Source organism: Hemitrygon akajei, chromosome 14, assembly GCF_048418815.1.
Source record: "Hemitrygon akajei chromosome 14, sHemAka1.3, whole genome shotgun sequence".
NCBI classification, from domain to species: Eukaryota; Metazoa; Chordata; class Chondrichthyes; order Myliobatiformes; family Dasyatidae; genus Hemitrygon; species Hemitrygon akajei.
The window spans coordinates 67546389-67571474 of NC_133137.1; the positions used below are offsets into that span (position 1 = coordinate 67546389).

The window sequence follows — 25086 nt, forward strand, 5'->3', positions numbered from 1 at the left end:
CAAGAAATGTTGCTTCCCCACAGTGCCAAGTGTCATTGGCTGCACGCTCTTCACTTTCAGGTGTCCACGTCATCCTTCAGATGTATCAGAACCGGCATTATGCCCTCTCACTGTCCAGCTCTTTACTCACCATCCATACAGTACTGTGCAGATCAATGCTAGGTATCTGGAGCAGATGAGATGCCTTCATTCTGTAATATTTCCTTGCGGTATTAACTTTTAAGAGACCTTAACAAATCAGATGATCTCTGCTCTGTACTATCTTCTGACAATACTCATGGCTCTATTGCCCAATGACATGTAGCAACCTAGTGAGAGAGACAGCCGATGGCATGTCGAAGTGCTGGACTATAGTTTTTGATGGACAGATCTTGGTCGGTTTGGGGGGCTTTGCTATTACTTGCTTGGAGGGTGCTGGGGGGGGGCTGCCGCTTCCTGCTGGAACAAGTGGGGGGATGGGAGGGGGGAAGGTTGACACTTTACTGCTGTTGGTGCTACCGTTTTTCTGTCATTCATCCTTCGGTGTTTTCTGTTTTTGTGGATGTCTGTGAAGAGTAAGAATTTCAGGTTGTATACCACATACATTCTCTGATATTAAATGGAACCATTGAACTATGAGAGACTTCCACGATGGAACAGAATGCATTATTGACGTGGTGAACAAAATTGTAGTTTATGATTTTGATGTATACTGTGCAACCTAACCGCTTCAACAGCTTATCACGTCCCTCCAGCTATAGAAAGACCAAATGACCAACTGACCTGCTTCTGCTACAAATAAACATAAACTCAGATGCTCATTCAAACAGAATCTCAAATCTTACCAGTCTTCTGTTATTGATCATGACCTTGGCATCAATGAAGAAATAAAACTAACAGAAAGTATGCATTAGGATCATTTTCTTTAAATCATTGCTTGCCAAGTTGAACAGAAATACCAGCTAATCATTCTTTTTCCACTCACTTAGGCCTAACTTCTATATACCCTTTCCTGACCGAAGCCCCTCATAGTTTCACCCCAAAGGTGCTGCGAGGCTGGCTGCATGCTGTTGACTTCTGGTCAAGGTGGCTTCACATCTGACATTGATCTGCTTTATGCCAGAGGATGAGATTTAAGCTGCACTTTCCTAGCCTAAGGGATAGACTTAAGATGCCTTTCACAAAGGGCCATCCTACACCTGTGCCTTCGGGCATCTTCTGCTCGTCCGACGGAGTCTGTAGTCCCAAACTGACTTCACTAAGTGGTTCAGAACCCAGAGGACCAGAGAGGAAGGGAGGCATCCTCAATCAAAAGGAGGAGACTGACCTCTTATTGCCTTGGATTCATCCTAGAGGGACTACAGACCCCCTGATATACAGGACATCTTACCACCTCCTTTGTTGAAATCTCTCATGCAATGTTCAAAAACCACAGAGACTGGCCATTCTTGACAGTTTCTCAGATCAGTTCTTGTGGTAGAACACCAGAGAGCAACAACATCTGCTGAAATGCATGTCCCTTTGAACAGTGCAGGCAGGCTTTAATTTTTTGAATTCAGGCCTACTGCCTCCAGCCATGATACTTGACCATCCAAAGAACAGCATGATCAATGGAAAACCTTGGACAGCAATCAATGGGCGTGGTTTACTTATACATCACAATCCTAGCACGTTTTTAGTTTAGCTCAATAATGTGTTAAGGCTGACATGAAAAATAACTAAACCAGTATGTTTCCAAAATTAAATATAAATTCCATCTGGAGGACAATAACTGCAATCATAAACTGGTCTTGTTAATGAAAACCTTGTACATTTGGCCCTTTTTTCTCACTTCCATCAGCAGATTATTATCAGTATTCAGGCGTGTGGTTTGGGCATCAGATGTGGAATTTATCATCTGTGATCATATTCTCCTCCAACCGGACCCTCATTTAGGTCGCAGCACCATACTTGCAGCTACGCTGTATTTACAACAGCCTCATTGCAATAACCACTTATAAAGAATGCAAGCAGAAAAGAAGATGAAGTGTGGGTTAGATGATGTAGAGCTGTAGGTGGCTCCTGTGGATTGCAAAGATGAACCTATCCCGATAGGACTAAATGCTGCGTCACTATCATTGTGCAGACTGCATTGAAAATTAACCGCAGATGGATATTTGACATATTTACAGTATTCTTAACAGCTCTGCTGCTCAGACTGAAGAAACCCTGGTGATTTATTGGCTTCTATTTCTTTCTCAGGTAAATGGGTCTTTATGGATCTCCCACAGACTGCTCACAAATTCTCACCCATGAAACCAACTTAAATGTGATAAACTTTACTGGGAAACTGCCTGAGCTGTTTGTTTTATTTGGGGAAGAATCGTCTCCTTTTGTTTGATATTTTCTCTTCTGCTGACTTCATGAAGCTAACAAAATACAGAATACATACATCTCTAGGCCAGAAATCACTTCAAACCTAGCTAATTGATTGGGATATTGTATATTGAGTGAAAACAAATCTATTTTTATTGGCATCACATATTTTCAAAATCAATTAAGTAATGATGAAATACTACATTAACACAAAGAAAACAATAAATAATCTCATGCATGGTGCATTTGTGCAGATCAGTTTTAATAGCTTATAAAGATAATTTAGTCCAATGATGGAAGAGTTGCTAACCTTTCTTCAGTTCTATTTTACAATAGTGATCAAAGATTATATTCAAGGGGTAATTGTGTCATTACTTACTACTGTTAACAGGTAGCTTTGAAGACATTAAAATGTCCTACCAAATTTCAAAAGACTCTCAACAGAAAGCAAATGTTTCAGAATTAGTGAGTATCTCAGAATCTACAAGAAAGGATGCAACTGCCTTGTTAAACAATACGTTATTGATTTATAACGACGAACTTAATGCACTGAGGCAAAAAACTGAACTTTTGGATTTGACAAAGGCAAACAAACTGGTGAGTTCTGTATCTATTAAACTATTTTATGGAAATGTAGACTGGTTAAGCAATTGGTTTCAGTTCAGAACAGGACTCACAAGCTTATAAGTAAAGGAAAGGAACAATAAACTACGTAATTCCGTGAGCCTTGTTCATTAGTACTTCATGTCCACTCTTCTGCCTGCATTCTTTCCTTCAGTGTCCAAAACTTTGCCAGTATTGGCCTGAAAGAGACTCAGCAATTGAAAACACGCTGCGTTATTCAAAGATCTGCAAATTTTAGCAGAAGCATATTGAGCAGAAGCAAGGCAGGTAAAATTAAATGCTGAGGAAGTGTTACATTTGGGGCAAAGAATGAGGAGAGGCTGAAGTTAATGACATAATCTTAAATAACATGCCAACATAGAGAAACTTGAAGGCGTTTCAAGATAGCAGGACAAGCTAAGAATGCTTTAAGGAGCAATATGAACTGTTGAGGTCTTGAATCAAGTAAGGGAGTTACATTCTGGCTAGGGAATTGCACTGAAATCAGGGTACTGTGGCTTAGAATGTATGAAGAGGCCTTAGTGATGGTGAGAAGTGATTTAGTGGAATGGTACCAGGGACAAGAACTTCAGTAGTAAGAAAAGGCCAGAGTCGTTGGTTTTCCTCTCCTTAGAGCTGCAGAGATCAGGAATATATCTTGTTTAAGGATTATCTGTTTTCGGCAATCAGAGATGGGGTAAAGAACCTGAAAAGAATATTACACAGTAAATTGTGTGATCTACAACTCACTGATTTGAAGGATAATTCCAGAGGAACTCTCAAACAGATGCTGGAAATATAGTTGAAAAGTAAATATTTGCCATGGGAATGTGGGAATCAGGCAATCTGCACAGCTCTTTCAAAAGCAGACTGAGCCTGTTAAGCTGGATGGCTTCCTTAATCTGTCTTTATATGTTTTGTCAATAAATCACATTTCTCAATCTGTATATTGCTGCACTACCATAGTAAGATGTTTTATTTCTATATTTTAGGATTAACTCCAACTCTGCTTAAAAGTTGGGCAACTAAATGGACTTCTAGCCTTTTAATGCCTGTCCCATTCAAAACCTGAACTCTTGTTTCGATCTACAGAAGAACTAGACATTTTCTAAGTTATTCTGCACAGATTTATTGTGAAATGGGAAATAATCTCCAAAGAAACTTCTTTTAAACACTTGTCTATACATTTCATTCCTTGACCTGACCTACTTTGTAAAGTTCCAAATGTAATTCATGTTTTCTTCAAACAGATGAATCAAGACCCCAGACACAGTTCCATTCTCCCTTTTACGCATCAAGTGTCAAATTATCTGTGCTCTGAATAAATGATTGGACAGGTCCTGATTGATCTGTTCTGAGGATTTTAGAGCAATACTTGAAACTACACTGGTGGTAATGAAATAATGATCACAGTCCGAGGTCCTGGTCTACCTGCAGTCAGTGTATTTAAATGAGCCACAATCTCAAAAGAACCTATTCATAAGTGGTCAAAGTATTCAATGAAGGCCCTATACATACGATCGAACACTTGGAGACAGGCGGAACAGATGTGCAGACAGTGCAGACAGATTATCTACGATGGGAAGACGGCAGTTCCATGTACCTTCCTTCGCAAACCACCCTCCCTTACCTCACCCTGCAGAGCCGCAACGGTCAGCAGCTAGGTCCAGTCATGCAGAGCTGGGAGTGAGGTAGAATGGCAGGTGCTCTGTGTTTGTTGTTTCTACAGTCTTCTCACAGACTGTTGTAACTTACGAACTATTCAAGTTATGGATAATTCTCAGGAACAGAACCCTGCCATAAAGTGAGACTGCCTGCATACAATTCAATCTATGAATCTCCCTTATTATTATGTAATACTTAACTCCTTAAATAACTCAAAACCAGTCAGACTGACTAAGACCCTACTGTTTAAAAGACCAAGGTATATACTTTAATCGCAAATGCCAAGTAGTCATGACCTGCTAAAATTCTTAGCTGGACCAGACATGTCAGCAGTGTTATATTTTTTTAATATATTTTGATTGAAGGAATGTCACAATACAGAATACATTTTCCTCCATTTTGCTCTTATATCTTAGCCCTAAACAAACCTCCCCTCACCCGCCCTCCCCGAACATACCATGGCAGCCAATGTATTTACAATACAACAATTCACTAATACAAGTACAGACATTTCACAGCATACCCCCACACTACTTCAAGATGAAGGCCCACACACATCCACAACATATCACATGATCCAAAATACACTCACATTACAATTCATCAACCACCCTGTTAAAAGGGAGGCAACTTCCCAAGTACAATCAAATGCCCTCAACTAGTAGGTAATTCCTTAAGACTCCCAAAATATGACAAGAAAGGTCCCCATTTTGAATAAAACTTTTTCACAGAACCCCTTAAAGTGAATTTAATCTTTTCTAATTTCAGAAAAAAACATTACGTCCTCTAACCAAGCAGCAGCAGATGGGGGAGTGGCAGATTTCCAGACCACCAAGGTTCTCCTACGGGCCAATAGTGATGTAAATGCAATGATATCTGACTGGCTTGCATTTAAACCCAGAACATCATCTGCCACACCAAATACAGCTATAAGCGGGCAAGGTCTCAGTGTCACCCCCAAAACCTCACTGATAATTTAAAAAACCAGTGCCCAATAGCCATCAAGCTAAGAACAAGACCAAAATGCATGCACTAAACCAGCCGGAGAGAAGGAGCACCTGTCACAGCTAGCGCCTGTCCCGGGATATATGTCAGCAAGCCTGGCTTTACTTAAATGTACCCTGTGTAAAACTTTAAATTGTATGAGCCCCAGTCTAGCACATGATGACGAGGAATGAACCCTATTCAATGCTTTTGCCCAATATTCATCAGCCAGATCCATACCAAGGTCATCCTCCTACCTAGTCCTAGTTTTGTTTAGATCTTGAACTCCCAAAGACATCAGCTGAGAGTATAGTACAGAGATTAGCCCTTTATTATTAAAGCTAAGAGTGAGTTTTTCCCACAACATAGCAGGTGGTAGATCAGAAAAAGAGGGAAACCTTTCGTTGACGAAGTGGCGAATCCACAGGTATTTTAGAAAATGATTATGCGGAAGGCCATATTTACTGCACAGGTTATCAACACAGATGTTATTGTCAGCAGTGTTATTAACAGAGCATGATAGAATCCAAATACCCTGGTATTTGTGGCTCACCTCCTGACCTTCAAAGCCTCACCACCATCTGCAAGATTCAGAACAGGAGCATGTCTGACTGCTAACAGCTGCTTGGATTGGTGCAAAAGACTAACACTAAATAATGTTGGCATCAATCAAATTGATAGAACCACTGTCAACTTTAAAATAGGATTTACACTTCAAAAGTAACCCACCGCTGTGAATTACCTTGAGACACAGTTCTAGCCTTGTCTTTACTTATTTCATCCATTCCTCAGTCTAGAAGGCATTTCAAACCGAGTTTACCATTCCTGGCACTTTTTAAGGTTTTTGTTTGTAACTTCAACACAGTCCTGTAATCATGCATCCTGCACTCAGATAGCTCCAAAGCTCCAAGTATGGTCTGACCAATGCCTTTTAATGTCCCAGCATTACATCCTTGCCAGCCCTCTGGAAATGAATACTAACTGTGCAGACCATGTTGCTGCCTGCTACAGGGAGTCATCGGAATTGGTGCATGAAGGTGGTGTACAGTATAACTGTGGGTGATTGTCTCGGACATTTCTCTTGAGATTGCAAGATCCTGGTGGACATTAATAATGTAAGATTTCACAGTCCTGTTTCCCTTGTTTGGTGGTGCAACAGATGGCGAGGAGCTGCGTGGCCTCTGTTGTAGTGAGGACTAAGCCTCAAGCTGTGGAATTTGCAGGACATGTTGCTCAGGGACTTGGGCTATATATATTTGCTTTCTTTCACATGATTATTATTTTTGTTCACTATTTTGAATGTGCTGTGTACGTTTTGCATCTTGGCCCCAGAGAAATGCTGTTTCATTCAGCTGTACTCATAGTTGATTGAAAGATGATTAAACTTGAACTTTAATTTGAATTTGAACATTGCTTTCATTGCAGAAAATGAACATGATCGAGCCTGCTAACAAATTTTTTCTGTCAGCAATTTGTTTTGGCTAGGCAGATTGCAAAATCTGGTTCATTGCTTGGTTTAACCATTACTAGACTTTGTCTGAATTAAACAGAATGCTCCCTGCTCACCTCTGTTGTTTGCTTCCAGTAACTGAAACAAGTTTCTGTCCTCTTTGTTTGTCATGGTCTATCTTGTGTGCTTTAATTAATCTCTAGATATGTGGAGCTCAGGGTAACCTGTCCTGTGATAAAGATCCATGTGGAGGAGCTTTATGTCGTGATGATTTTGGAAATAAAATATGTGGTGGCCAAGGCTGTAATGATTTATTGTTTATGGCAAGTGTTACGAAAAACAACGCTGAAAGAACAAGTGATCAGATGACCCAACTCCTTAATAAAATGCTGAATACAATAAGCAAGGTATCTAAATTTTATAGTTTATTTGGATAAAAGCCTCTCTTAATCCAAAGCAACACACACAAAACGCTGGGGGAGCTCAGCAGGCTAAGCAGCATCCATGGGAAAGAGTTAACAGTCGACGTTTCAGGCCGAGACCCTTCATCAGGACTGGAAAGGAAGGGAGCGGGAGTCAGACTGAGTAGGTGGGCGAGGGGAGGAAGAAGTACAAGGTGGCAGGTGATAGGTGAGGGGGAGGGGTGAAGTAAAGAGCTGGGAAGTTGATTCTTGAAAGAGATAAAGGGCTGGGGAAGGGGGAATCTGAAAGGAGACAATAGAAGACTATGGGAGATAGGGAAGAGGGCGGAGCACCAGAGGGAGGTGCCGGCCAGATAAGGAGAGAATGTGTGCGTAAAACAGGAGAAATGGTAAAGGAGATGGGATGGGGGTGGGTGGCAATTACCAGAAGTTCAAGAAATCGATTTAATCCAATTTGTTCTGTCAAGTAACTCAGAAAACACCATTGATTTTGTGTACTAGTAAAGTGCTTTTCCTTTTCTCTTCCTTCTAGCTTGATTCTATCAGAAACAGAACACAAGAAACTAAAGAGAAGGCGACCAAGTTATTAGGCAAGTTAGGCAAAACCAAGGACGAACTTGAAAGGGAAAAGCAAGAAACTAAAGACATCATCAGAAAAGTGAAAGAGTTTCTCACAGGTACTTACTCCCTTTCCCAACTGGGTCTCCTTCCAAACAGATCTAGTTAAGACACTTTTGGTATCACAAGACAACTTGCCACCATTAAGTACTTTTTGCAGAAAACAGTCAAACAATTAAGGAAAGAGAGATAGTGGGAAAATTGGAGGGTTTGAGTTGATGAGAATAAACAAGCTGAATTTAAAGGACAAAGAAGAGTAAAGTCAAAGGATTTCTGATTAATAAATAAAATTATGATTCCGGAGCATTAAAATGCCATCCTATAAAAGGCAACTGGTTTTGACTGACTAGATGATGCTGTTGTGCTGGAGTTTTATAAGTTTTATTTGGGCGGGGCTGAGAGAAAAAAAATCCAGATTCTCTTGGATATTATATCTGATTGTGAAAAGATATGGCTTTGTGGTGAAATGGTACTCTACTCTTCCTTGCTTTACTACTTTGAGAGAAGTTTGGAAACTTTTAAGCTCTGCTCCAAGTAGTGCAAATACCTTGTTTGGAAAATTGCAAATAGCTTGTTTTTAGACAGGCTGCCTTGTAATTACTTACGCTTAATTCATTGTACTGAAATGATGAAATTAAATTAAATGTTGTGTAAACATGAGGAAATCTGCAGATGCTGGAAATTCAAACAACACACACAAAATGCTGGTGGAACACAGCAGGCCAGGCAGCATCTATAGGGAGAAGTGCTGTCGACGTTTCGGGCCGAGACCCTTTGTCAGGACTAACTGAAAGGAAAGATACTAAGAGATTTGAAAGTAGTGGGGGGAGGGGGAAACGCGAAATGATAGGAGAGGACCGGAGGGGGTGGGATGAAGCTAAGAGCTGGAAAGGTGATTGGCAAAAGTGATACAGAGCTGGAGAAGGGAAAGGATCATGGGACGGGAGGCCTCGGGAGAAAGAAAGGGGTAGGAGGGGGGGAGTACCAGAGGGAGATGGAGAACAGGCAGAGTGATGGGCAGAGAAAGAGAGAAAAAACCAAACAACTAAATATGTCAGGGATGGGGCAAGAAGGGGAGGAGGGGCATTAACAGAAGTTGGAGAAGTCAATGTTCATGCCATCAGATTGAAGGCTACCCAGCCGGTATATAAGGTGTTGTTCCTCCAACCTGAGTGTGGCTTCATCTTTCCCTTTGTTCACTCTTCCTGTTTTCCATCTCCCTCTGGTGCTCCCCCCTCCCCCTTTCTTTCTCCCGAGGCCTCCCGTCCCATGATCCTTTCCCTTCTCCAGCTCTGTATCACTTTCGTTAAATGTTGTGTGTCTACATTGCTAAATACTTTGAGCTAATCACACCAACCCAATTTCTGCCAAACTATTGATTTAGTAAAAGTAATGACAGGATGAATTTACTCCACAAAGATCTTTATTCTGCCCCAGATTGTTTATGAAATATGCTATTTGTTCTTTCACAAAGGTAACACAATTTTTATGCTTTTTCCTCAAACTGAAGCTGATGGTGTTTCTCCTGAGGATCTTGAAGCAGTTGTGAACCATGTCCTTTCCATCAAGTTACCCGTTACTCCTGAGGAAGTGAAGAACAAAACAAAGCAAATTCAGGACATTCTTTCTGAGATTAAAGATGTTGATAAAGAAGTGGAAAGGCTAAATAACCGCTCTCAAGAAGCAAAGTTACTTTTGAAGCGTGCAATGAAAGCTGAGTATGTTGCCTTCTCAATTCAACAAGATGCCACATAAAAGGTTGTTAGTAAAACATCTGATGAGTGAGGAAACAAGATAAGAGCTCATAGTGTAAGAGGAAGTTATTAACATGGATTTAAGAAACATATCACAGTGAAGACAGAATATAAATAATACATTCTTGACCCTGAACTACTTATTATTCATACTAATAATTTGGCGGTGGGAGCAGGTTTTCTAGTTTGCAGATTACATAAAAATTGGTAGGGGAGCATGCTGCAGAGAGGATATTTGAACCCTACTATCTATCAAAGTTCAAAGTAAATTTATTATCAAAGTACATATATGCAACAGATATTGCTTTCTTGTGGGCAAGTCTATAGAATAATAACCATAATAGTCTCAATGAAAGACTACCCAACTTGGGCGTTCAACCAGAGTGCAGAAGACAACAAACTGTGTAAATACAAAATGAAAGAAATATTAATAATATATAAATAAGCAATAATTATCGAGAACTTGAGATGAAGAGTATTTGAAAGTCAGTCCATTGGCTGTGGGAACATTTCAATGATAGGGTAAGTTGAGTTAAGTTAAGGATATCATAAAAGAACATCAAGACAAGTTGAATAAATAGGTTATAACTTGCCAAATGATATTTGATGTTGGAAATGTGAGGTAATATGCTTTGGTAAAAAGTAGACTATCACCTAAATGGAGAAAGAATGCAATGGGGTACAGAAGGATCCAATTGTTCTCAGCAAGGAAGAAGCTTGCATAGAGTGCTGCTTATAACTAATAAAGCAAGTGACATATTAGCCTTTATTGATAGGGCGTTGCAGTTTAAAAATAAACATTTAGGAATTAAGAGCTTTTGTAAAACAGGTACAGATGAGGAGCTGATCTCTGGCACAGATCAGACATGATCAGTTTGAATGCTAGAACATCCCTAAGGGACTACAGAGCCTACTCTTACTTTCTAGTGTTTTTATTACATAATTTAATGGTTGAATACAATGGATTCCAGTTAATTGGGACACATCAAGACCAGTCCATTTTGGCCCAATTGTGGCTACCCCAACTAGCTAGAATTTCATGGAAATTGTTAAAAGGGTATAAAAAAGACAAACTACCATTTAACTGAGTAACAAATTATGTACTTAAATGAAATATAGAACAAATTAAAACACTATCAATACTACTACGCTACTATATAACTGTTATAGTTATCGACGGGGGAATCGGTGTCCGTGTTCTTTTGATTGACTGTAAATGAACAAAATCAGCGCAGACTCCAATGTAGATAATGGACTGCCTTCATATGTGGCTATCGATGATTCCTTCCTCAGAATCTTCATTTCCATTGTAATATACAATATGGTTGTCGAAACCTTCAAATTCATCGTAGTTCTTAACTGTTGAAGTAGCAAAATAATTTCATTTTCACTCCCAGCCATTTCTGGCATCTACAAGCCTGAATATTTGAGAGCGCAGTGAGCAAAACAGTTGTGAAATATCTTACTGCTTATTTCTTCCCAACTATCAGTGTCAAAAATCACTGCTTTTTGAACATAAACAACCGACACTATTTAAAAACTTTGCTTGAAGCACGGTGTAGTGCCTAAAGGCCACACAAGTCCACGTGACTGACACTAGTTAGAAACTGTTTGACAACAGTCTCCTACCCCAATTAAGTGGCATAGTATCCCAAATAAATGAAGAGAATTTTGGCTATTTTCTCAATTAGTTTTTGTTCTTTAAGAGTTGTTCAAATTAGCGACTATCCTGATTAACCAATGGACAAATTAACTGGAGTCCACTGATTATTTAATTGCTCTGCCTACATTATACTGCATCTGAAGTTCTTACTAAAATATGCTATTTCTACAAACTATTCCCAAGATAATAAAACATGTAGTAGGGAAAATCCTGGAATCTATCATTAATGATATCATAATAGATCATCTTAAAAAGAGTAATAAGATTGAGAAGTCAGCTTGGATTTATGAAAGGGAATTTGTGTTTGACTAATCTATTAGAGGTCTTTGGGGATGAAACCCATGGAACAAATAAGATCCAACATGTGCGTTTAGATTTTCAGAAGGTCACAGAAGAGTTGTTCAAGAAGGCTGTGGTCTCTGGATTTAAGAGTATTCATTGAGAATTGGTTACCAACAGAAAGCAAAGAGTGAGAAGAGCCTTTATCAGTTGACAGTACTGGTCCCCTGCTGTTCACAATCTACATCATTTGTTTTGCTGAGCAGACTGGAAGGCATATTTAAAAACACAAAATGCTGGCAGACATTTTGGGCCAGACAGCATCTATGGGAGGAGGTAGTGACAACGTTTCGGGCCAAAACCCTTCATCAGGAGTCATATTTCCAAGTTTACTTCTGATAAAAATAATACTAGGTGGGATTGTGAGTGTGAAAGAGATTGAAGAGGCTTCAAGGAGATGAAGACAGGTCAAGTGAGTGGGTTTGAATGATTCAAACAAAATCTGATGTGGAAAAAATGTGAGATCATTCACTTTGATGTGCAAGGGAAGAACGTTTTTATTTGGTGACGATATTTGGTAAATGCTGATGTTCAAAGATGCCTTGGTGCCTTGAACTCAAGTCATTGTAGGCAAACAGCCAGATGCAATTAGGAAAACAAATGGTACATTGGCTTTTATTCGGTGATGATTTAAGGTGTAAAACACATGTGCCTGCAATTGTAAAGGGTCTTGGTGAGTCTGCACTTGGAGTATTGTGTCCACTTACTCACAGGAAGTACAGCAAATATTCAAAACCACTTCCAGGCATGGCAGGCTTGTTGTATGAGGAAAAATTGAGTACTCACTCCTATATAACCTAGAGTTTAGAAGAATGAGAGGAGATCTCATTGAACATCAAAGCAGATATTTACATGACTTAGAAGGGCGGATCCATGGAGAAATTCTGCCTCATCTCTGTTCTAAATGGACATCTCTCTATTCTGATGTTGAGCCATCTGGAACTATGCTCCTCCACTATAGGAAACATCATCTCCACATCCACTCTATCTAGGCCCTATCTAAATCCATTCTTATTCTTCTACAGGCCCAGAACCATCAAATGCTCCTCAGACATTAACCCTTTCGTTCCCAGAATCATTCCCGTGAGCTTCCTCTGGACCCTCCCCAATGCCAACACACCCCAAAGGGACCTTGGGGTTCAAATCCATACATCCCTCAAGGTCGCTGCACAGGTTGATAGGGTAGTTAAGAAGGCCTATGGGATGCTAGGCTTCATTAACAGGGGGATTGAGTTCAAGAGTAGAGAGGTCATGTTGCAACTCTACAAATCTCTGGTGAGACCGCACTTAGAGTATTGTGTTCAGTTCTGGTTACCTCATTATAGGAAGGATGTGGAAGCTATGAAGAGGGTGCAGAGGAGATTTACCAGAATGTTGCCTGGATTTGAGAACAAGTCGTATGAAGCAAGGTTAGCAGAGCTGGGACTTTTCTCTTTGGAGTGTAGAAGAATGAGAGGGGACTTGATAGAGGTCTACAAGATTATGAGAGGCATAGATAGGGTGGATAGTCAGTGCCTGTTTCCCAGGGCACCAATAGCAAACACCAGAGGGCATATGTACAAAATTAAGGGAGAGAAGTTTAAGGGAGACATCAGGGGTAAGTTTTTTACACGAGAGTTGTGAGTGCCTGGAATGACTTGCCAGGGATGGTGGTGGTGGCTAAAACATTAGGGGTATTTAAGAGCCTTTTGGACAGGCACATGAATGAAAGAAAAATGGAGGGTTATGGGCTAGTGTGGGTTTAGTACTTTTTTTTATGCATGATATGGGTCAGCACAACATAGAGGGCTGAAGGGCCTGTACTGTGCTGTAGAGTTCTATGGTTCTATCTTTTCATAAATGAAGGACCTAAAACTACTCACAATACTCCAAGTGCGGTCTGACCAATGTCTTAAAAAGCCTCAGCATTACATCCTTGATCTTATATTCTAGTCCTCTTGAAATGAATGCTAACACTGCATCTGCCTTCCTTACACCATACTCAACCTGCAAATTAACCTTTAACATAAGGACTCCAAAGTCATTTTGCACCTCCGACTTTTGAATTTTCTCCCCATTTAGAAAGTAGTCTACACTTTAGTTCCTTCTACCAAAGTGCACGACTACACACTTCCCTACCATATATTCCATCTGCCACTTCTTTGCATGTCCTCCCAATCTATCCGTGCTTCTTCGGACACCCTGCTTCCTCAACACTACCTGCCCATTTAAAGGCAAAAATGAGGGAGCTCCAAAAGGAGAAGATAGGAAAGCGATACATTCTGCCTTGGGTGGTGGGTCTGGAGAGTCATGAGTGTAGAGTCATGTAGAGATATTGTACACTAGGGAAACAAACCCTTCACCCTAGCAAGTCTGTGTTGAATGTAAATTGTAAATTTACATAATCCTACATTAATCACATTTTTCATTCTCCCACTTGCATATCAACCCTCCCCCCACCCACCCTGAGATTTTACCACTCACTCACACAACTGCATGTCTTTGGGATGTGGGGAGGAACAGCCCCAGAGGAAACCCATGTAATCACAGGGAGAGCATGCAAACTCCACTCAGACATCAGCCGAGGTCAGGATTGAATCCTGGGGCTGGTGCTGTGTGGCAGGGGTGTAGCTGCGCCACCATGCAGTCTGGCATGAAGGTAGAATCGGTCATTAGAATCAGAAACAAGAGCAAAGCCCTAGTTCCAGTGCAGTGCCGAAAGGGATGGGAGAAGTGCAGTGCAATGAGCCAAGAAGAATTTTCTGTGAGAAAAACTGAACTGGGAAGCAGAGTCGATGACAAGCTGCAGTTTTTACAAGGTGAAACTCAGATGTGTGAGAAACAGAATGAAGAAGGCTATAGGTAATGACAAAACACAATGGTATTTGTGACACTGAGCTTAGTAAATAACAGAGACCCTCACTGTAGGAATGGAAATACACAACTGAGATTTATTTATAATCATCTTTATTGCTCAAATAACCTCTGAAAAAGCTGGAACATACGATAATTTTTAGCAGCCTTTATATGTATCTATCATTCCTCAGATCCAATATTAAATTCCCCATACCTGGCTCTGCACAGCCTGCCTTCGCAAGTTGCCAGCCACACATCCAATGTATCAAATAAATGACAGCAATTCCTAAAGACTGATACCCAAATGGTCAGTGATATACAATGTGCTCACCATCTAACTGAAGCTCATTGTTAAAACTCCTTCTCTATAAAAGATCCAGTCTAGCATTGTTATCAGCAGTTAAGAATCTGACTGCCTTACTGTATTGTTCTGGCCAGCCCAGTGTTACTGTGAGCTACAGTCTCACAGTGCAGAGAACTGGGTTCATTCCTGACCTTGGGTCCCGTTCATATAGTTCAACTATACATGAATACCCATAAATACACCCAATCAAAACAGTGTCCTCAGGGCCAAGGTGCAAAGCACAGTACCAACAGGGATACACAGCACAATGAACATGTTATACGTATAGGATAGTAGTCGACATATAATCACATAAAAAAGTAATATAGCCCTATTCCGAGTCCATGACTCTGTTGGCAAGAGCAAACCTCAGTCAGATGCAATGCAGTTTATACTCCACTAGAGAGCAGCACCAATGCCATGGAGTTTGCATGTTCTCCCTGTGACATGTGGACTTCCTCCCACATCCCCAAACCATGCAGGCTGAGAGGTTAATTATCCACTCTGATTTACCCTAGTGGGTAGGTAGAACATAGGGGGGAGTTAATGAGAACATGGAAAGAACAAAAAATAGAAAAATGCAGGATTAGCTTAAATGGATGACTGAGGTTTGGCACAAACTTGGTGGACTGAAGGGCCTGCTTCTATGCTCTCTGACTCCATTTTGATCTTTTCTTGTACACAGATAGTAAATGTTATGTGTGTATTCGTAGGAAAAGAGCTCAAGAGATTCCAAGCACAAAAGAACTGCAGAAAGAACTGGACAAGATAAAAGAAGTACAACGAACTGTTACAGGAACAGTGAATATAATCACAAGGGATCTAAATAGTGCAAAAACAAAAATTTCACAGGTAACTTCAGAATCAGAATTGCATTTAATATCACTAGCGTATGTCATAAAATGTGTTGCTTGCGGCTACAGTACATTGTAATACGTAATAAAAAACTGTAAGTTACAATAAGTGTATAAATTAATCAAAAAGAGAGAAAAAATGCTGAAGTAGTGTTCATGGGTTCATTGTCCATTCAGAAATCTGGTAAGAAGCTGTTCCTGAAACTGGATTGAATTGGAAGGATACTAATCCTGAATAAATTTTAATTTCCAATATTTAAAACCAGATATTCACAAAAAGATTATTTTATTTATTTATGTTTCAAGAAATGTTTAGAATGTATTGACCGTAATGTACGATATTAAACTATAGATTTTCCTTCTCTTATCAAATCAAGAGGTTTACCTTGGATGGAGATGTCCCGGAACCATTTGCTTTACAGGGAACTCTGGCATTCCCAAAAAATCCAAATGACATTTTGATCAATGTTGAATCCCAACAATGATACTTTACATGTATATTTTCCCAGTGAACCCTTAGGTTCGGCCGGCAGCGTTAGTCTAGGGAAGACAGTCTCTGGCCCTGCTAAATGTGTGAAATCTGAGGTGCAAAATCTCTTGTTTGTGTGGATGCTGCCTGATGTATTCCCCTGTTACAATTCAGTACCACGAAATAAAAAACAGAACACCATTTGCAATTAAACGATTTAGCTTTATAATTCTTATTTTGACTAGACAGTTAGTAAAGAAACAAAAAGAAAAGTGCCCATTTTAATGAAACAGTCTAATGCGCACGTCGAAGCTCATGGTTTCCCGTCTGTTAGTCCTTCATCGATTTCCCTCGGGAGGCATCGACCCATTCCCAGTCCACTCCATCCTGCAGTCTACGACTCTCCATTCTAGCATCTTCTCTCTCCATCTTCCACTGAACAAAAGAACATGAACAACCCGCTCTCAGGCACACAACCAGAAAAAAACACTCCCTTCATTGGACGGCGCACATTCCAAAGCCCCCGTTATCTCTAGTCATAACCCAAACACTGCTGCAACAGAACAACCTTTACATTAGCAGGAAAATCTTTCCCAGGGCATTACACAAGTTTCTCAAAATCAAACATAGGTCATAGCTTTCAATTCTATTTTACTATTTAAGGGATTAATTTTATATTTGGGATTCATAGCTACACAATGGCACCATCTTTGATGGATGCAATTTCTGGAGATATATAGATGACTGTATATCTTTGTAAGCATGGATAAGGATTAAAGGCTGTCAAAAAATCTCACAATCTCTAGGTCAATATTTTTCACACTGTTTATAAAAACTCTGTATAGATTTCAGGGAAATCCTACTGGTTTGCTAATTGTAAGTGCAATGTAACAATTTTTTATTGCGTTTAAAACATTGTTATATATTAATTCTACTAATCCCTCCCGTCAGATTATTTTTTAATGTAAACATCAGTTCTTAAATGATGGGCGTTCTTGGACATAAATATTTCACCAATAGCCATCTCATCCTTTGGCATGCAAAGGTGTTTGGAAGACTATGGTCACAGCCTCCTCAAATTGTTCTTGGAGTGTAAGTGGTACAATGTACAGTATGCCACTAGGATCAATTTCCTTTCATTAGTACTCTTTATTTCTAGTCATGCTATTCAGAGCTCTTCCATTACCATACTGTTCTTTGTAAACAGAAGCAAAACACACATTTAGTATTTTCCCTTCCTTCATCCTGATTTTCTATTTGCATGCACTTCTGCAATTTTTTCAACTTTTTATATTTCCAAAATACTTCATAATTAATCATATTAAGTATTAATCATATCCTCTGTCAGCATGTCAAATCTCTTCAGTTTCCACTCTAAATTCTCTATCCAATTTTTATTTTGTATGAGGGGAGGATTTTATTAGCACCTTCTCTACATCTTATGCTAGTTAGCAGAAGACAGTTAAATTTCTTGTGAAATTAATATGTTTTGTCTTTCATGTTTTAATTACTTATAGGTTAATGACAAAATCAGATCAATTTCTGACAATCTCATGAATCTCATGAACAATATAGCTAAGTTCCAAAATGACATTGAAGGACTAAGAAAGAAGACAGAAAACAACAAGATAGCAAGTAAAAAGGCAATGGAAAAAGCGAATGAAGCCAAGACGAATGCTGATGAGGCTGAACAAGTACGTGCTTTAATCTTATTTTTCTGAAGTTCTATTGCCTCTGCTATTTATTAAACCATTTAATCCCCAGGAAGTAACTCAGTCGCCCAGTATTAATGAATTAAAAGGCATAAACAAATAATTGGAAAGGAATTGAAGAATATTGAATAGGTGAGTTGAGGGGAGAGGAGGTTTACAGGTCCCAGTGTGGACTTGTTGGGCTGAATTACTTGTTTCCATGCAGTAAGTTTGATGATTGATTCCAGCTGGTGGGCTCTAATTAGAGGATTACCCCTAAGCATCAGTATTTGGGCTCCAGATTGTATATCTAGTCAGCTCCATAGAACCATAGAACACTACAGCACAGTACAGGCCCTTCAGCCCTCTATGTTGTGCCGACCCATATAATCCTTTAAAAAAGTACTAAACCCACACTACCCCATAACCCTCCATTTTTCTTTCATCCATGTGCCTGTCCAAAAGGCTCTTAAATACCTCTAATGTTTTAGCCTCCACCACCATCCCTGGCAAGTCATTCCAGGCATTCACAACTCTGTGTAAAAAACTTACCCCTGATGTCTCCCCTAAACTTCCCTCCCTTAATTTTGTACATATGCCCCCTGGTGTTTGCTATTGGTGCCCTGGGAAACAGGTACTGACTATCCACCCTAACTATGCCTCTCATAATGTTGTAGACCTCTATCAAGTCCCCTCTCATTCTTCTACGCTCCAAAGAGAAAAGTCCCAGCTCTGCTAACCTTGCTTCATATGATTTGTTCTCCAAACCAGGCAACATCCTGGTAAATCTCCTCTGCACCCTCTCCATAGCTTCCACATCCATCTTGGGCACCAGTTTGTATATCTAGTCAGCTCCATCTTGGGCACTAGCCTACAAAGTACTCAGGACATCTTTAGGAAGTGGTGTCTCAGAAAGGCAGCATCCATTATTAAAGACCTCCAGCACCCAGGACATGCCCTTTTCTCACTGTTACCATCAGGTAGGAGGAACAGAAGCCTGAAGGCACACACTCAGTGATTCAGGAACAGCTTCTTCCCTTCTGCCACCCGATTCCTAAATGGACATTGAAGCTTTGGACACTACCTCACTTTTTTAATAAACAGTATTTCTGTTTTTGCACATTTTTTAATAATCTATTCAATATACGTAATTGGTTTACTTGTTTATTTATTATTATGTTTTATTTTATTTATTATTATTTTTTCTCTCTGCCAGATTATGTATTGCCTTGAACTGCTGCTGCTAAGTTAACAAATTTCACATCACATGCCGGTGATAATAAACCTGATTCTGATGCTGATTCAGATTTTCACAATTTACATCAATGATGTAGTTGGCTTGACCAGATGTCATACTTAGTGTTGAGTATGGAGAAAGTTATGAAAATGCTTCTTAGAGGTACAGACAAGCTGAGTGAGCGGACAAGAACAAGGCAGATGCAAAGTAAAGTGGAAAAATTTGAAAACTTTCATTTTGATGCTCGAAACAGGAAATGTTGCTTATTTTTAAATGGTGAGAATATTGTTTCTAAATGGTAAGAAGTTAGATGAGGTTAATGTTCAAAGGGATCAAGCTCACAACGCAATGAGAAGTATGTTAGGAGATCTCACTGAAGCTTATAAAGTTCCTGTGGCGTTTAACAGGCTGGATTCATGGAGGATATTTCTCCCAGCTGAGGAATCTAGAACCAGAGTCTCCATCACAGAATAAGAGCTGGGATGAAAAGTTCATTCACTCAGAAACTGGTGGATTTTTTGACTTCTTTATAGTCACATTGGTCATTCAAAACAAAGATTTAAATATTTCTGGATATTATAGGAATCAAGAAATAAAGGGACAGTGCAGGAAAATGGTGACAAGATAAAAGTTGACTTGATCTTGATGAAGGCCAATTTCTACCTTGGCTCGAAGGGTCAAACTGCTTACTGTTCCTGATATTTCCTGGGAAGAGGCAAGTAATCAATTAATGGGGTTACAGAAAGAAAGATCTAGAAGTCAGGTGTTGCATAATTTAAAGCAGGAACTCATTATCATACTTTGTTTTCACTTCTCACCTAGCAAACTGATGGATTAAGGAAGAACGGCAGAATGTCACAGAAGGAGATTGTGCTGTTTGGTTTGGGAATAGAATCAAATTTATTATCACTGACTTAAATGAGGCGAAATTTGTTGCTTTACAGCAGCAGTACCATAAATTGCAAAGTAACTAACAAGTGCAAAATAAGGGATAATGACCTGGCTTCATGGACTGTTCAAAATCTGATGGTAGAAGGGAAGGAGATGTTTCTGAATTATTGACTGTGATTCTTCAGATTTCATTATCTCCTCCCTGATGGTAGTAACAAGAGAAGGGTATATCCTGCATGGTGAGAGTCCTTAATCATCGATGCTGCCTGCATGAAGCATCACCTCTTGAAGATGTCTTGATAAAGTGGGGTTGTGCCTGTGATGGAGCTTGCTAAAGCTCTCTACAGCCATTTGCAATCCTGTGCATTGGAGCTTTCATGGCTATGATGCAACCAGTCAAAAAGCTCTCCAGTGGCTGTCAATAGAAATTTGTAAGAGTCTTTGGTGATATATCAAACCTCCTCAAACTCCTAATGGTGTACTTTTTCCTAACTATTTTTCCTAACAATTGTTCTTTTAAATAAATTTTGGAAATTATTTGCTGTTTTAAAAGGCATTTTCACATTTTGTTCATTGCAGGAATTTAAAACATTGAATGAGGCATATGTGAAATTAACCAGTCTGAGCATACAAGAGATTCCAAAAGATGGAAAACAAAAAGCAGAAGAATTACTGCGAGAGGCAAGTGATCTGGCAAAAGACTTGGAAAGCAAACTGAGGAGGATTACAGGTAGGGGATTAATTAATTATTTAATTGATTGATTGATTGATTGATTGATTGATTGATTAGTTAATTAATTAATTAATTAATTGACAGTTACATTGTTAATTCAATAGAATGGTAAATTTGTTTGACAATTTACTTGGAGTCTTGCCTCTTTACATTATATTGACACTTTATTCAGCTATTAATCAAACCTTAAAGAAGACAAGTGGTGAAATACACAACATATTTTGTTAAGGTAATCACATAATGTTGGTATGATTTCTAAAATGAGTACTGTCAGACAAACCTACTACTACAACCAAAAATGACAATAAGTGTTGACTTTGCAAACATTATGCACTCTTAGAATTTTAGTGGAAGAGGTGAAACCCGAAGAGAGTTCCAGAAAATTGGAGAGCTTAAGAAGTTCTCAGGAAAGAAGCAGTAGTGGCAGAAGCGACCCAGAGAGATAAATTCCATAAGTCCTGAGGCTGCGGTCTCAATGTTGGAGAAAGTTCCACATGCCGCATGAATATTAGTGAATGTAACAACAAATCCCACTCTGGACCATTAGAAAACTGTTTCCATTTCCAGCACTGACATCATCAACTCTGGAGAACTTCCATCCACTGCTACCAAAGTCATAGTTCCCTAACTCTGCACTGCTCCCTTCTACCTCCTACCCAAAATCCACAAACCTGCTGTCCGGGTAAGCCCATTGTCTCTGCCTGCTCCTGATCTCGTGTCCTCGTACCTCAACTCCAGTCTATCCAACTTGGCTCAGCCCCTTCCCATCTACACCTGCGACACTTCTCATGCTCTCAATCTCCTCACTAACTTTCAATTCCCTGGCCTTGACCGCCTCATTTTCACCATCGCTGCCCAGTCCCTACACATGTCTATCCCCCACTGAGAAGACCTTAAAGCTCTCCGCTTCTGTCTCAAAAAAAGAATTACCCAGTTCCCCTTCCACCATCACCCTCCTCTGTTTAGAAGAACTGGTCCCAACCCTCAACAATTATTCCTTCAGCTCCTCCCACTTCCTCCAAACTCCAGGGTTAGCCATGGGAACCTGCAGGGGCCCCAGCTATGCCTGCCTTTTCGTTGGCTACGTAGAACAGTCCACGTTCCAAGCCGTCCCTGGTAACACTCCCCAACTTCTCCTATGGTACATAGACACCTGCACTGGTGCTACTTCATGCACCCATGCATAGCTCACCAATTTTATCACCTTTGCCTCCAAGTTCCACCCTGCTCGTAAGTTCACTTTGTCTATTTCTGACACCTCCCTCCACTTTCTCAGGATCTCTGTCTCCATCTCTGGAGACAAACTGTCGACTGATGCCTTTTCTAAACCTACCAAGTCCCATGGTTACTTTGACTATGCTACTTCCTACCCAGTCTCCAATAAGGATGCTATTCCCTTTTCCCAGGTCCTTCATCTCTGTTCCCAGGATGCAGCTTTCCTTTCTGGAATGGAGTTTCCCTTCCTCCACCAGTGATGCTGCCCTCACACACATCTCCTTATTTCCCAAATATATGCACTCACCCCATCTTCCTGCCACCTTAACAGTGATGGAGTTCCTCTTGTTCTTACCTACCATCCCATGAGCCTCTGCATCCAACACATCATTCTCCGAAACTTCCGCCATATCCAAAGGGATCCTACCACTAAGTGCATCTTTACCTCTCCCCCTCTCTCTGCTTTTCACAAGGATTACTCTGTCCGTGATTCCCTTGCCGATTTGTCCCTTCTCACTAATCTCCCTCTCGGCACTAATCCCCGCAAGTGGCCAAAGTGCTACACCAACCCATTTACCTCCATCCTCACCTCCATTCAGGGCCCCGAACAGTCCTTCCAGACGTTGTCTATTGTGTCCAATGCTCCCGACATGGCCTATTTTACATTGGTGACACCTGCTGTAAATTGGGGGACCGATTCATTAAGCACCTCCACTCCATCTGCCACAAGTGAAACTTCCCAGTGGCCAAACATTTTAATTTCCATTCCCGTTCTGACATGTCAGTCCAAGGCCTCCTCTTGTGCCAAGATGAGGCCATCCTCAGGATGGAGGAGCAACACCTTATATTACATCTGGGTAGCCTCCAACCTGATGGCATGAATATTGATCTCTCCTTCTGGTAAACAAATTCCCTACTCTAGCCTCACCTGCCTATCACCTCCCCCCGGGTCCCCTCCTAATTCACAGTGACTTCCTCCCAACCCTAAGACCTGAATGGTCCTTTAGCCATAGTATTCGAGAACCTCTGGCTGAATACAGGAGCTAGTATTCCTTTGATCTATCTTTATTGTTAGAAGTTTAAACTGTACTCTATGATTCTTCAAGTTGTCTGAAATGATAAGGCCATTATCTGGAGCATAATGGAATTGTGTAATATAGAGACAATTGAAACTTTAGTCATGAGTTTCCTAAACATCATTAACTTTCCATAAAAGTTTAACTTTGCTTGTCAAAACATCCAAAATTGAAGTGCAGGTTTTCTTTATGCAATAAATTTGAAATTTATACTGCTACAATCTGAATATAGTGTGGTCAGCAGCCGATGAAGAGGGAATAAATGTTGGCCAATAATCTGACAGCAAGGATTGCAGATAATAAATTAAAATTTTTAATTTTTTCTGCATTTACAGAACTGGAAGAGCAGATGAAGGACAGAAATAGAAAACTGAAAGAAAACTCAGATTATTTGTCCAAATTAGAAGAAAATGTGACAAGTATTAAAGAGTTTATTGAGGAGAAGATCATCTTCTACAATAACTGTCTACCATAATCAAGCAGTAGTGCACCCTTTTATTGTCAGTTACTCTTCGTAACTTTTAAAATTTAAGCCTTCTCAAAATTTTGTGTAAAATACTTTAAATATAACAAGATGAGATTTCATGAGAATGGGCTTATATTCTGTTCTCTGCAACTGAATCACAAAAGCACCATAAAATTATTCTACACAAATCATTGTGCATTGACTCTTTGATTGTCAACTCTGAATTTGTAACAAGTGGAAGTTGAAGAAAGCTGAAACTAAATAAAAGATTGCACACCTACAATAAATACTTATTAGGGTGGCTCTTGTCAACAAATGTATTTTTACTTAACCAAATCTTTTTCTTTGCATTATTCCTTGCAACTATTGCTCCCCCAAGGTATAAAGCCGAACAATGAATGTTCTCCAGGATACTAACAGTTAACTACTTAACTTCAACAGATAGGCAGAAGCCCCGGACAGCAAAGCACCCAGCTTCTTTTGTTTTGCTAAAATTGTTCATCAGGAAAACTCTTGGAAAAGTTTTTGTCCCGAGCTTTTCTCCATTTTGTCATGGAAGTGCAGTGCAGATAAGTCTGAGTATACTGTGTGGTATAACCAGACATATTGTTGTACCAGATTCTGTTCTTTACTTTGGGAATGGCTATCTTCAATAATGGATGCTCTGTGCTTATCATATTACTTGCACTTTTTGAAAACTCACAAATTGGACATGAATCCTAACCCTTCGTATCGGCCTCTTGGTTCCTCTCGTCATACCTTTCAGCAACCACTTCGACATTTTTTAAGCTGCTGGTCCTCCACACGTTACAGCAATGTTCAGTCCCTGTGAACAGATCACAGCCCGAACAATTCGCCAGTCAAAAATGAGGCTGCAAACCAAGTCCCCACCTGGCAGAACATGGCTCGGGCCACCACAAGCTGCTGGCAAATCCATCCCGAACACTTGTTTGCATGTATGGGCTTTACATAAGCTGGGCGTTCATAAACTGGAGAGGACCATGAGATTTTGTTACATTGATAAGGTTGGCACTTGCATCAATACAGTCAGGTCTGAGTAGTGAACCAATGGGTTTACATGCTTGTCTGTAGTTAAATGACAATCTTTGGACTCAGAAAAAAAGGTACAAATGTTTTCACTCGAGGCTAGTGAGATCCCAATGCAGAAAACTGCATTCCACAGCAACCTTGCCAAAACCCTAAAGATATCATCACGTCACTGCAGGTGGCAGACTTCAGTCAGAATATCCTTTCTGGATCACACAGTAGATGCCTCATAAGACCTTAAGATATAGGAGCAGAATTAGGCCATCTGGCCCATTGAGTTTGCTCCACCATTTCATCCTGACTGATCCAATTTTCCTCACACCCAATCTCCTGCCCTCTCCCTGTATCCCTTCATGCCCTCCCTGACCAATCAAGAATCTATCAACCTCTGCCTTAA

General features: G+C 40.1%; 1 protein-coding gene across 1 annotated transcript in view; it reads left to right on the top strand.

The window, feature by feature from the left end:
* The window catches only part of LOC140738657 (laminin subunit beta-4-like), a 139271-nt gene extending 115342 nt beyond the window's left edge, over positions 1 to 23929 (top strand). The window contains exons 28-35 of the mRNA XM_073066277.1: positions 2730 to 2931; positions 7240 to 7443; positions 7991 to 8135; positions 9587 to 9794; positions 15724 to 15862; positions 17851 to 18027; positions 20732 to 20882; positions 23512 to 23929. Coding sequence (XP_072922378.1) covers positions 2730 to 2931; positions 7240 to 7443; positions 7991 to 8135; positions 9587 to 9794; positions 15724 to 15862; positions 17851 to 18027; positions 20732 to 20882; positions 23512 to 23651 — 1366 coding nt within the window. The 3' untranslated portion in view covers positions 23652 to 23929. The remainder of the gene's footprint in view (positions 1 to 2729; positions 2932 to 7239; positions 7444 to 7990; positions 8136 to 9586; positions 9795 to 15723; positions 15863 to 17850; positions 18028 to 20731; positions 20883 to 23511) is intronic.
* The last annotated feature ends 1157 nt before the right edge of the window (positions 23930 to 25086 follow it).